Genomic DNA, 14,060 nt, shown 5'->3' with positions numbered 1-14,060 from the left:
TTTTACCTCCTCCTCACTCTAAAGAGGGAAAAAACCAAAAGTTTGATCTTCCTACACAAGTTCTGTTTCCTCTATAAATGTTGTATAAGGAAAAACATTTCTTCTTCCCTACACCTTGCTGTTATGCACACAGGGAGGCTTTCTTGCAGTAACTGTATTGGATAAACCATCTATTTTCTATTGCTCTCTCCTAAGCACTGCACTGCTGCTGGGCAGGGATCCTCAATCACATTCATGCTTGCATCTGGTATTGCTGCCAGCTCTACTGGTCCAGCAGTGTAGAATAGTGCTGAATGTAGAGCACAGCTGACTTTTGGTCATTTGAGTTATACTTCAGTCTGACTGGATCAGGTCAACCCCATATATAAGCCTAACCTGTACCTTGAGTTACATTTCCTTCTTTGACTCATGTGGCTTTTCAGTAAAGATACAGCTAGTTCAGTCTGATGCGTCCTAAACCAGATGTGTCATATCTAGGGTTATGGGAGAGAAAAACTCAGTGTTGCACTTCAGCTAGAGAGAAGGGCACTTGTAGGCAAGGCTTGCTTAAAGAAGTCCTATTACCTGGTGTGCTGCCTGCTATAGCCCAGTACTGTATCCACCTCCATCATGAGATCCATTTTGTCAAATTAGCATCCATCACATAACCAGATGCACAGGATCTCTTAACAAACCTTGACAAGTCTTGGAAAAACAAACTGTTCATTGCCTTTAAGACTCAAGGAAGTCAACTGCCTATTTACCCACCCTAGTAGTGAAATATGCTTGGGAAGTGAAAGAGACCATGGCAGCACAGCATGTCTTCACATGCTCCAAGTGAAAATTATACCCACAAAAGCTGCCACTGCAGTTTTGAGCTTGGAACATTTTCCAGATCTCTCAGAGTTAATATTGTGGAATGTTTCAGCAGTGTTTGTAGTCACAAATGTAGGATGGAAAAGCTAGTCCATAATTTTTCTGCCCACTGTTTATAAATACCGTATGTTCCTAATGTGGGATTTTCTTTTTCCTTCCCATTGTCTTCTTTATATGGTCTGTCTCAGGTTGGGGTGAGGGGGATGTATTTTTAATGTTGTTTTATCATGGGAGGAGGTTTTTCTGTTGTATTTATTTGGGGTTTGTCAATATTTTTCAGAGTTACTTCTACAATAATGATACTTTTAACTTCAACTATGCCCAAGCCAAAGCTGCAATGGGAAATTTTAGTGAAGCTGAAGAGGTATGTATTTATTTTCTTAGAAAAATAGCAATGGAAACATTTTCCCCATATATTCCCCTCTTTCCTTCCTTTACTTCAGCCAGATCTTCATGTTGGTTGAAAATAAGCAGCTTCTGTGGAACATCTTCTTCCCCTTCTTAGGGGAACTGAAACTCTCAGTGAGCGCTGTTCAGAAAAGATTGTCTTGCTAATCTTGTAATGTGAGGTATACAGAGAGTCATGCTGCTTGTGGTGCATCACAAGGGTGCTTGCAGCTACCTCTAATTGATCAAAGAATGGCCTCTTAATCAGATTTTCCACGCTTTGTCTGGGATCCCAGGCACTCTTTTTGTTCAGACTGAGTAGGGCATGCTAAGTTAAAGACACTGAATAGTTAAGAGCTTCTAGGTGTCCCTAGAAATTTGTGTTTTTAAAAAAAATATCATCCTCTGGGATATGTGGGAGGAAAAGAGGAAGTGCTCACTATCTTATTCAGCAGCATTCAGATGCATCTGGAAGAGATTAACTTCTACACCCAGTACTTTTTTATGTCTGCGTGCAGCAGAAACTTAATTACAACTAAAATATGCAAAAGCAAATAGCTATTATGAAGGTGGAAGCAACATTTTCCACAAGACCAGAAAAGAAGACAAGCCACAAAAAAAATCCCACACCACATAGTCTAAAGTGAATCATACAGGTTTGGTTGGTTTGGGGTTTATGTTTTGTTTTGTTTTTCCAGTCTTTCTAACTTTTTAACTATCCAGGTTTGTCAATAACAGAGCTCCCCTGGCTTTGCAACTTGTCTCTCCCCTCAATCCCTATCCTCCCATCCAGCACCCTCACCCCTTAATTTCTGTGACCCAAAATTGCATCTCTCTTTAAGAAAAATATCCAAAACTGCAAGGAAAATGAATATATGTTTCAATTCAAGAAGCTTTCAATTAGCCTCATGAAAATCTTTCAAAACTATGCTAGCAGGTTATCTTGATTCCTGAAACTCCATTAAAATGCCAATGCTGTAAGTTTTAGCAGCAACTAGGCAACAAAGAAACACAAAGTTCTAAACTGTTGATCTACATTTTTCCTCTTACATTTTTTAGAAGCAGTTCTATAGAAACTTGTGTTGTATAGGTGATGCATTTAAATACCAGAATTATATAATTACATTGATTCATCTGGCCTCATGTCTGATCTTGGGTCGTGATAACAGTTCCACATAAAGATCAGCCTTCCCCAGTGTCTCATAAACACGTAAAACATCTACATATAGCACTTACTAAGTTATTTAAAAGCATACCTCCCTGGACATAAAATAAAACATATGATAAAGTGCTACTTATAGTGATAATGCTGCTTTCTTTTTATTTCTTCCCTATTACTCCTCCTCTCCCCCTAAATTAGGGAATCAGCAATGTTTAAGCAATACAAATGTCAGTAATTTGTGTAACTCACTGTTCCAGTACATATATCTATTCCTATAAAGGTATTGATTTTTGCAAGTAGCATCCAGTCTAGTTACAAATATACTTGAGAGAGGTATAAATAGCTTTTTTTTTTTTTTTTTTTCTTTTGGAGCAAAGCCAAGTTATACATTTTAAAATGTATAACTTCCCCCACACATCCCTTTTTATGTAGACTGTAACAAACCTGTATTTGAAAAGTAAGGTCCAAAAGATGAGTGCTTTGCCTGAGAACCTTACTGAAACTGAAATGGTTAGAAATGGCTTATTGCAGACCTGGAATGATCTCTGATATGTATGGAAGGAAAGTCTCATCTATATATGAAACTTTGAGTATTTCAAGAAGATGCTAATATAATTTCTTGCATTGCTTTCTAAATAAACACATTCCAAATAGTTTTTCCCACAGGCCCAGTGTTCCTTTGTGCCGTTTGTGTTACATGGCCGCCCACTGGCACTTGTTCAGGGCAGGCCGCACCCTCTGCACAGCTTGGTGTTCTGAAGCTGCACAAGGCCCTTGTCAAACAGGGCACTGTGTGAATCCTCCACCTACTCCACACAGAGGGATGCCCCCTACACTGCAATTGCATACCCAAACCCTTCTCACGAGCAGTTCTTTGTGTGACTTAAACCTTATCTGTGTGTTGAAATGAGGAAGGTTTGCCTTCTGTTTGTTTAAAAGTACATGCGTGTATAATCTTCTATTTTCCTTCTTCCTGCAGGTGTTCCTTTTGATCCAGAGTGAGAAGATAAAAAGTGATTTTGTTTACCTTAGCTGGCTGGCTCGTTGCTGTGAGTCACTTTACTCTCAATATTGCAGAATAGAGATCCTCCTCTATTGCGTCAATCTTGGCAATCCACTTTCCTAATTGAATTTAATGTTGTAGGTGGATTCAGAACTATGAAAGTGAAAAGCTGATTGCACTAGTTATAGTGTGGGTGGTTATTGCACCTTTCATACATCTGGCTTTTATAAGCAATTACTGCTTCAGTGCAATGCAGTTATAGTACTGTCAGTGCAGCTTTGTCCTGACCAGTGACCCTTTTTCTTCTCAATTGTCTACTCAATTGCTTGAGTGAAGACTTTCTGTCTTAAAAGACTGAGATACAGCTCTAGAATGTTCAGAGTAAAACACAAAATAGAAACATTCATACTGGGTCAGGCTCAAGGGTGTGTCTGCCTTCAAGGTTAGCCAATGTCAGATGTCTAGGGAAGAAAGGAATCAGGCAAGCCTACATGGTATTTTTCTTCCTACCATGTTGCTCTACATGTTGTCCAAACTCCTGTGCCTGAGGGATATCCTTTATAATCTCCAGCATGTCTTTTTCTTCCAAAAACTCTTAGAAGTGTTCTTTACTTGAATTTCTTTGAATCCAGGAAACTTTTGCTGTGTTTAATATTCTATAGCAAATCTTATTTACTTTTGCTGAACCAGTTTTTAAAACATTGCAGGGTACACCTCAGTACAGAGACAGCTGCAGTGCCACATACAAAATAGTATAGAAGTGGGCTTTTCTAAGGACTCGAGTCTGAGACTCCCTAGGCTAATTCATTTTTCTTACAGTGCCTCAATACAAAAATGTTTTCTTATCAAACCATTTTCAGCAGTTATACCTTGAATGTAAATATGCATGCTTTGGGTTGTTATGCTATACTGCAGATGTAGTAAACATCTCCTAACATGATCTTTCCAGACAGGCAGATCACACATAGGGATGCCTATCTATGATTCTGTTTTAGGATATGCCAGTTTATTTCCTTTTTAATTAAGCTGCAGTTCCTCATTGTGTTTGAGTGTTTTATATGTGAATGCTTTATTTGAATTTTTTATGGGAATAATGAATATAGTTGTCTTTTTGTGTCAAATATGTAAATAACTAACTGATCACTTTATAATACATTAATGTCAGAGTACAATTACAGATTGAGTAGTAAACAATTCAGTGCTGAAATATTTCCAAGGGGCAAAAAGTACCAGGGATGCATCCTCTTTCATGGCAGAATGTAATTTTTTGTTTATATTTTAATTTTTTTACAGTACTATTTATACCAAATTCTTCTTGAAGAGAAGATCAAAAAACATTGAATTAGCACAGAACTTCATTGCTCTAGATAGATTGGTGTTGGAAATTGAGAACTGGCTGTTTACCACTGTATATGGTATCTGAAGCTGATGAGAGATTTGATGTCTTGCTGCCTCCTAAGTGAGAAGAGTCTATAAATTCTGTGATTTGATGTTATATGTTTATTGTTGATTACCACCCATTCGACCTGCAATATAATTATAGACACAATGGATACAGATATAACAAGCTAAACAGTCCTTCTTTTGAAAAAGCACAAGAGTGATCCTTATGTGAATAGCCAGATACTCTCAGAGCCACTATTAAGGCTTGAAAAAGAAAGGAAAACTTGCATTAAACAAAGAAACACAGAAATATCTGTTCCACCTGCCACTGAATATTGTGCGTAGCATATTCTTTTCACAATTCCAGCTTTTTCTTGTTATTGCAGATATTATGAATAAGAAGCCACAGCTGGCCTGGAAGCTCTATCTGAAGATGGAAACCTCAGGGGACTCCTTTAACCTGTTGCAGCTTATTGCAAATGATTGTTACAAAGTGAGTTTTCTCTTTAGAGCTGGGTGTATGACATGTTAATTCAGTGATTGTACTAAAAGACATTTTTTAGATACTTTTTATCATTGTCATCACTAGTGAACTTTCTTATATAACAGCAAGATGTCTAATAATGTGAATGAGTTGGCAGGGATTAGTCAGTATTTTAACCTACAGGCCTTCTTGGTGGAGAACCCATTGATTAAATTGTTTGGTAATTGTTGGTAAATTACTGCATGCTTGAGCTATCAATAATGATAACAGTTGCTTCTCCTACTAGGGATTCATTATGGGTAGAAATGACAAAAAACTTTAAGGAAAAAATCTAGCATAGATTCAGCAAGATGCCTCATGCTGCTTTTTTTTTTTTTTTTTTTTTTTTTTGGGTCAGTATTGTGTTTTCCTTAAAGCTTGTAATGAGAGAGACTCCTTGTGATCTCAAAAGTAATATTCTAAAACTGAGAGAATTATCTCTTGTACATCTTTCAAGTACTCAGTTACCATCTCACCCTAAAAGTCTAGTGGCTATGCCTCTGGTGTTTCCTGTAGATGCAATTTGTGAAAGCAGGTTGATAATCAGACCTCATGTAAAATCTCTCTCTAGATCATTTAAAGTCTCACTTAAATCTGTTGATTGCTTTGTCTGAATTCTTTTCAAAATCTTCTTGTCCTGAAGAGGAGAAGTAGCTCCACATTTTGGATTTATCTAGAGCTCTTAAAAGCTGCATTTATAGAACTAAATTTTTCAGCCTAGTTGTATGTCTACGTATGGCCATAAATGACTGCTCCAAAATTGTTACTTTAGTATTATAATTTGTCTTTCTACACTAGCAGCCATTGTACCTCTTGAACTAAATGGCAAGGTCCATGTTGTTTGATTTTATGTGGCATTTTTCAGTTGTTTCTGAAACTTTACATTATATTGGAGGTCCGCAGACAGTTAGAGAGATGTAACTTAAGAAGGCAGACTTTGGGCTTTAGGCTTTGCTCAACAGAAAACAATGAGCATGGATGGAACAAGGTCAACAGTGTTCTGAGTGTTGGTGCAGCTGGATTACTCATTGCTGTGCTGATAGAAATTGTTCAGTAAGGAAGTTGGCATGCAGGATTTCATGCTAATTTCTCAATGCTTCTTATGCAATAGCCCATCTTGTCCATATGGAGAACAGCAAATGACTTGGGGTGAAGCATTTCCTAGATTTATGTCAGATAAAAGGAGAACATCAAATCTGTATCTGCTTAATGGAACTAGATCAGATACTAACTTGGATAGATCAGTATTCTAATTTTTCTTTTTAGCTGACACATCTGATAGTGTTCATACTCACTATCTTTATTCCCATACATTTAAGTGTTTGCCAGTCACCAGTGGTTAAAATCAACATTTTTATGAAGAGAATTATTACTCATCCTGTAGTACCAGTGTTTCTCTGACTAAGGTTTCCAAATGTAGCTCCCACAGCCTGCACTTTTTTCTCTGCAGCCTTCCAGCTACCAAAGGATGGGAGGCTGTGTTCAGTCTACCTTCTGTGATCTGTCATGGGAAGATGCTAGTCACAAACAACAAACAACATTGCCCTTCAGGCTTGCCCAAGTGGAGAACACTCACACAGCCCACACAAGATACGCTATGCTGACTTCAAAAGACACAGTTAATCTGGTCACTCCTTTTGCATTGACTGTTGCCAAGCAACTTGCTCCTGGTTCCCAGTTACAAGTAGAGAACCTAAGGGAGAAAAGATAGGGTACACATTGGATTTTCCTATGCTAAGGAAAATTTTGGATTATAGGGTCACTGAATTTTCTTTTGTAATTGTATCAGCGAAGAAAAAAGTTTAAGTTAAACCCAGGAGATAATATGTGGCTGTGTCTACATGAGGAAATGTGATTTCATTTTCAAATGTCTAGACTAGTTGGAGGTTGATATTCTGTCAAGGGTTTTGGTATAGTTGGTATGACAATAGATAAGGGCACCTCAAAAAAAGATGTTATAATACCACCTGTTTCCCATTTTCCTAACTGCAATGTCCCTGTTCTGTGTCACTTGCTGCCTGCAGAAAAACAGGAAGCATGTTGCTTCTACAGCTTACTGCTCATTTCAGAAAACTGAGCTCAGTGTTCTCAATCCCCTTCTGAAAGGTGGTCAGGAATAATGTTTCACTTTCTGTGCAGATGCGTCAATTTTACTATTCAGCCAAAGCCTTTGATGTTCTGGAGAGACTGGACAATAATCCTGAGTACTGGGAAGGCAAGAGAGGTGCCTGTGTGGGTGTATTTCAGATGATCTTAGCTGGCCGAGAAGCAAAGTGAGTATTCTGTGTTGTAGCTGAATTAATTTTGCTTTTTTCCTATTTTCAGCTAGCTGTAAGTCAGAATCATAATCTCAGCTTTAGAACTACATATCATCTTCCAATCTTTATTGACCTTTCACAGTATAGACACTCTGTCCAGAGGCTCCATATGCAGTCTTCAACTTGAAGTGTCTCTTGCACACCAACAGTTATAGAATATATGGTAGAGAATATTTTATGAGCAAGTGCTGTGGACTACAAAATACCAGAATACTGTCATCATCACTAGGAAAAGCTAGGTTATAAGTGTAGTAGTATGTTCATGAACTGGGGGAGAACAACATCATTTCATGTTGATGGTGTAAGAATGGAAAACTATCACATGACATTTTAAGGTGCATAGAACAAAACTAAGGAAACATTTACTCAACATTGTAGGAAGGACATGATTTCTCTAAACAAAGAGTAGATGAGACTGTGTTTTCATTAAAATTTGCCTTCTGAAGACATTGACCATAAATATACTTATTGATGAAAGCTTAAAGGAAGTCATCTGTGTTACTGATGATTTCAGTTTTGTCCCATTTCACTGGATGGGGAAATGAGAGAGAGTAGTGAAACTGTATTTAAGAGCTGCTCCCTTGAGAATATTCTGCTGTGATGCCAGATGGCTACTGTCCTCTGGCCAAAGTTGCTGTGTCCTACAGGACTGGTAGGTGTGTATCTTGGCTTCTACACCTTCCTTCTTTTCACTCTTCTGCTGGAATAATCTCATTAACTACTGTACCTTTCAAGTGTCCTTTTCATCTTCCAATCACTGCAGCAGATGCGGTGAAATACACAAAGCTTGGCTGTTTCTCAAAATATTCAATTTAGTTCTTACTGTAAACCAACTGGCAAACTGCAACAGGACTTATACAGGCTTAATAATAATAGGTTTATTCTATTAGGAATGTTGATTTCCATGTTATTTGTGTTTATGTGTATTGTGTTATGTGTAAAGTGCTTTAGCAAAGTAAAGCTTGATGTTGCCATACTAAAGAGTAGCAAATAACACTAAAGATTTTTTTTTCAAACTTTGGTTTGTTCTGGGGGACAATTTCACAAGAGTGAGGATATGTATACAAATACACACATATGCACACACTAAATTAATTACATTTTGGTGATTTTTTTTCTTTAACTTATAATTTCTTTACAATTGTATACAAGACTTTTTCATTGGTTGCTTTTTTTGTCTATGGGATCACATCTAGAGGGCATTTTAACCTATTCCAGCAGTGCAGATGAATGGACCTCTCACCTCAGAGGACCCATGTTTTGTGAAATAGTTTGATGTAAGCAGTTTGTTGTATCAGCTGGGTCTAACCCTCACTTAAATCTTTGCTTTTCACCTTTGCAGAGAAACTCTGCGGGAAGTACTGCACCTTCTGAAGAGCACTGGTAATTCTCAAGTAGAATACATTGTTCGCATCATGAAAAAGTGGGCCAAGGAGAACAGAGTCCCTGTTTGAGTCAGTGTCACAAAATGAACTAGGTCAGTTGCTACTGTATGTCTGGCTGCAAGACAAGGGTCTTGTTCTCCTGTGCATTCTGGGCATCTCCTTGCAGGACTTCAGGCATTCAAGCAGGTTGACCCAGCTGAGGAGGAGTGTCCTGTAGTGAGATTCAAAACATACAGTATGTTGGTTTTTTGGTGTTTTTTTTGATTTTTTTCTTTTAATTAAAACTTTATTGGTACTTTTTCTGTTGCACCACTCCATTCTTTGAAAAAAGTTTCATTTTTTTCAATAGTAGTTTCAACTGTCCACAAATCAAAATGCACCTCAAATGTTCCCCTAATTCCTCCACAAGAGTTACTGAACTGCATGGTAGGGGTTTCTTTTCCCAGCAAACCTTCTGGCCTCTGGAGAAGAATCATTTGTTACATGATTCAGACAAACCTTCAACAAGTGGTGGAATGTAGTAAATGGAGATTGTGACAGTGATACCACTAGGCATTACTAGAGTATTGGATAATACAAAAGGCTTAACATAGAATCATATAATCATAAAATGGCTTGGATTGGAAGGGACATTAAAAATCATCTAGTTCCAACCTGCCATGGGCAGGTACAGCTTTCACTCAGAGCTGTTCAGGTGCCTCAGAGCTTTATCCAACCTGGCTTTAAATAGTTCAAGGGATGGGCCATCCACAACCAGGTAGCTTGTTCCAGTGCCTCACCACCCTCATAGTAAAGAATTTCTTCCTGATATCTAAGCTAAATGTAATCTCAGTTTGAAACCATTTGCTGTTGTCCTGTCACTACATGCCCTTGTGAAAAGTCTCTCTTCTTTAGGACTTTTATAGATTACCTCTCTGGGGTAAAATACAAACCATATTCTGAGGAGTATCATTTTCTGGATGAATTTCAATTACCAATACCCTAATTTGGAGGTTTTTTGTCTGTAAGGATTGTTTTCTCTCTTACCTTTTTCAGAGCATGGAGACTTATTTGACTGACGGTACTGTTCAATCTCACTTTGAAATTTAACACTCAAAACATTTATTCATGTTAATATAGTTCACATGAGAACTTTAGTGATCTGATAGATAAAAAGATCTTCTGATTTCTTTTCTTCAGCATTTACCACCATCATGAGCAATATATTCATTCTACTTCTGGATTTATTATACTCTCCTGTTTTTTTAAGGAGAACAGTTCAGGGAATACATAATTCTGAGAGAAGGCAACAGTTCTAACATAAAAATGTGTTATACATTTGGTAGTAAAAAAATTTGTATATTATTTGTAAAAGGAAGCTTTACATTTTATAAATTTGTGAAATACTTAAGAAGTATTTTTTTTATCTTTTGAGGGGAATTCAGAATACCATATTCTCTACTGTCTGTGCATTGATTAAAGCTCTTATTTGAATCTACAGTTGAATGTCTGATTGGTCTGTGTTGCTTCATACTGCAAAAGTTGAGATAGTATTTTCATTTTGCTATGGAAGAGGGCAGGTTTGTGGCTGGTTGTTAAGTGCATGTTCATCAATCAGTCAAAGGCAAGCCAATGGCCTTGGTCCTGATCTTATGCTAGTTTGCTGAAACTAAGGCAGCTGTGTGTATGTGGAACATGCACACCCTTCTGCTATATAATGTGTCTGGTTTTACTGCTTTAAGCAAAATATCTGGGTATTATTGTTCAGGTGTTTAGAAGTACATTGATAGTTGTGGTTACTTGCACTTAAATCTAGAAACTGATCCATCACACTAGCAACAATAAGCCTTTCAGCAGCGGCAGTGTTACACTCATTCAAAAGAGGTGTGAAAGGAGCAGTATTTTCACTGAAAGCAGTTACAAAACACTTCACTCGTGAACAGCATTTTTCATTTCCATCTCAGTTTAATTAAATTGGAAACAGATTGGGAATACAATTATGAATCTTGGTACAAAGCTTCAAAAAATCATGTTGGTGGCTTTGTAGCAGATGTTAAATGCATCTAATTACTGCCTTTATTGAAGCTTAACCTGCAGGAGAGCTGAAGAGCATCCAAATCCATTACAAACCATTTTACATGTTGGTTGAACCTTCTGAAGTAAGTGTGATGACTTTGCAGCATAAGGGCTTGGGGAATTTTAAATTCTCTCATCTGTAATCAGGGAAGAAGTTTTTTTTTAAAACCTCACCTTTATTTACTGTAGCCATAATGTCATATTTGATATGCTAAATAACATGGGGTTTAGCACAGTGCATTTTACTGAGTGGTAATAAAGCTTTTATCATTTAAGATATAACAGGGGACTGCAGGGCTTTGCCTTGAGCAGTGATGAAATAAGGTATTTTACATAATGTCTTAGGGTCTTGGTAATAGAACAGATATGTAGGTACTATTAAAATGCAGAACAAGAAAAGTACTGAAATACTGATGTTTATTTTACCTTAGAAATACATCCAGAATGTGTGTTCCATTGTTTAATCTGAGGTCATATTCAAAGAACAGAGATGAGAAGTTGCCTTAGCTGATACAGAAATGAAAGGTAGTAAAGAATAGATAAAATTTTATCCCTGACCATTTCTATATTTCCCTAAACTGTGGAAATTTAAGGAGTCAAGGTACTCTAAATAGGATGGCTGGGGGTAAAGGTAGATGTGGAGGAAAAGAAGAAAAGTGACCTACTGAGCAAGGAGGCAGTGAAGAATGCATGTGCAGTCAGGGAAATGGATACATTTATTGGGTCAGAACTAAGCAAATTGAAACAGTGGCATTTCAGATAATGCAATGAAAGGAAGACTAAGGCAGAAAGAAATTGCTGCATCATTACAATTTCAAGGAAGAATATGAAAATTAGAGTTATTTCTTATATTCTGAGTAAGCATCTGATTCTGGAAAAATTAACTACAGAGAATGCACAGAAGGTACTGTGCTAGCAATCATAGCATTAATAGTGAGTAGTAGAGAAAGCCAAATCCCAAATAGTAACTGCTTTTAGTTGGGTGCTGGCCCATTCCTGATGGATAAGAAAGTCAGCCTTGAATTAAACTTGTTAATACCTGAACAACAGTTATAACAGTAACATCTAAGGGAACTAAACTGGAGGCAGCAAGTTCACTGTGAAAGAAAAGTCATGTCACATTATAGCTCTGGACTGTAAGCAGGCATTTAGGTTTATGTGGTTCCCTTGGCTGGAAGCTGGCTCATTGATCTTCATAAAAAAGCTGTCTGAGCGTGAATGAGGAACTTGGCTATTAGGTACTCAGACACAAAGTAAACAATTACCTAAATGGCTGTTGCTGCCTGTAGCTTCTCTATATGGGAGCTGTACATACATTGAAGAAAACATCTAGATTTTGCCCACTGGTTTACTCTTTAACCATTTTTCCTCTGTATTATCTCCAGAAGTAACTTCCACTCCACTACATTTGAAGTTTCATTTCCAAATTTCCCTCTTCCCTTTCAATCTATTTCACGGTCATTGAATAAGTAGACAATTGCATGAAAGTGTTACCAACAACCTCAAAATCAAGCCATTAATCAACAGCTAGAAAAGCTGGCCTGACTCTACATAGTGCAAGATGGTAGATTTCAACAGTGTTGAATCCAGTAACTAACTCGACTTACCATAAAACACTTGCCAGGAAAAACTTAGAGTGTTAATTTGAAGATGGATAATGAAAAATCCATAGTTTTATTTTGAAATTTATTCAAATAGTTAAATCATATTTGCTTTTTTAGAAACTGTACCTTAATGCTAAATTAAACTTGTTTAGCCTTGTTTTCTAATATTCAGTTCTTCCAATGTTCATCATTGCTGTTTGTTATTAAAGCTTGGTTTGCTTTTTGCAAAAAAGTTGGTTTGCTATTAAATTATTTGGTTTGGTTTTTTGGTGGTTTTCTTTGGAGGCTTTTTTTCATCTTTAGGTATACTTAAAGTGCAGCAAGTCAATTCTTGTTTGTATGAAAGACAGCTTCCCTTGTAAAGGTGTTTTGCAGGCTGGAACACTGGCAGTTGGTTTGTCAATAGATTTTTTTTGAAAACATGGCTGTTTAGCACTGGGCATAATTTATCTCTGTGTGTAGCATTGGAATATGCTTCTCCATAGTGCTGCTTTCTCCTGCATGGGTACTCAAAGACTTATTCACCCTTTTTGCTATATTATCATGGGGGAACCTTGCATTAAACTGGTTCTTGGCTGGGACATGATATCTAGGATTTTTCCAGAACTGGCATTTTCCAGAATACAGTCTATGCTTTGGAAGAGACAGACTACCTTTTGTTCTACAAAAACACATTTTGTTCAAATTGGCTCAGTTTTCCAGCTTGTGCAGACCACTCTGCATGACTACTTATCCCAAATAATTACTGGTTTGTTTCTCTGTAGCTATTTATTAGCACAGTTTTACAGCAATATCTGGGTCATCAAGGGGTATGTTGGATCCTCCATTCTTCCAGGATCCCCAAGAATTAATTCATTCAATTCATTATTGATGACTGATGGCTGCTTTTCATAATTTGCCAGCCTCAAATTATTTAACATGTACCTTACAGATATGTTACTATGCTATTCTTTAAAATTAGGTATATGACATCATAAATGTATGCATTGCACTTGTAGGAACAGCAGTATTGTTATATTCAGCTAATCTTGTAAAAGATCCATGTCATAGGATATACTTCCCATTCATTCTTTATTAGATGAGCCTTTCAGCATCCCAGAGAGTCTTACGGAGTGCAGTTGCTCAAGTCCTTTTGCGTAATTTGAAACAACTCTTTTTTTGGCCCTGCAATCACATTTAGCCACACACTAAAAGGTTACCTTTGACTTTGTAGAGTTTAAGCTTTCATTTGGAACAAATAAAGCAGGTATTTCACATCTCTGGAAAAGGGACAGCTCCTAAATTCCTTATAGGTCTTGCTTAATTGACAAATTACACTAGCATCTAGTAATAGTTTTAAAAATAAAAGTAATGTCTGTGTTTAGTAAGAGCTGTGACTTTTGAAT

At 37.1% G+C, this 14,060-nt stretch overlaps 1 protein-coding gene across 2 annotated transcripts in view; it reads left to right on the top strand.

Annotated features, from left to right (window-relative positions):
- The window catches only part of IFT56 (intraflagellar transport 56), a 45,721-nt gene extending 35,226 nt beyond the window's left edge, over nt 1-10,495 (top strand). For both annotated transcript variants that reach the window (XM_014256578.2, XM_088055112.1), the window contains 5 exons: nt 1,136-1,219; nt 3,384-3,453; nt 5,177-5,283; nt 7,453-7,586; nt 8,974-10,495. In XM_014256578.2, coding sequence (XP_014112053.1) covers nt 1,136-1,219; nt 3,384-3,453; nt 5,177-5,283; nt 7,453-7,586; nt 8,974-9,085 — 507 coding nt within the window. In that variant the 3' untranslated portion in view covers nt 9,086-10,495. The remainder of the gene's footprint in view (nt 1-1,135; nt 1,220-3,383; nt 3,454-5,176; nt 5,284-7,452; nt 7,587-8,973) is intronic.
- The last annotated feature ends 3,565 nt before the right edge of the window (nt 10,496-14,060 follow it).

Source organism: Pseudopodoces humilis, chromosome 5 (assembly GCF_049639895.1).
Source record: "Pseudopodoces humilis isolate 2021_Gansu_Grassland_sample_001 chromosome 5, ASM4963989v1, whole genome shotgun sequence".
NCBI lineage: Eukaryota > Metazoa > Chordata > Aves > Passeriformes > Paridae > Pseudopodoces > Pseudopodoces humilis.
Note: the sequence above shows the minus strand (reverse complement) of the source record. Positions and strands in the feature narration are given on the sequence as shown.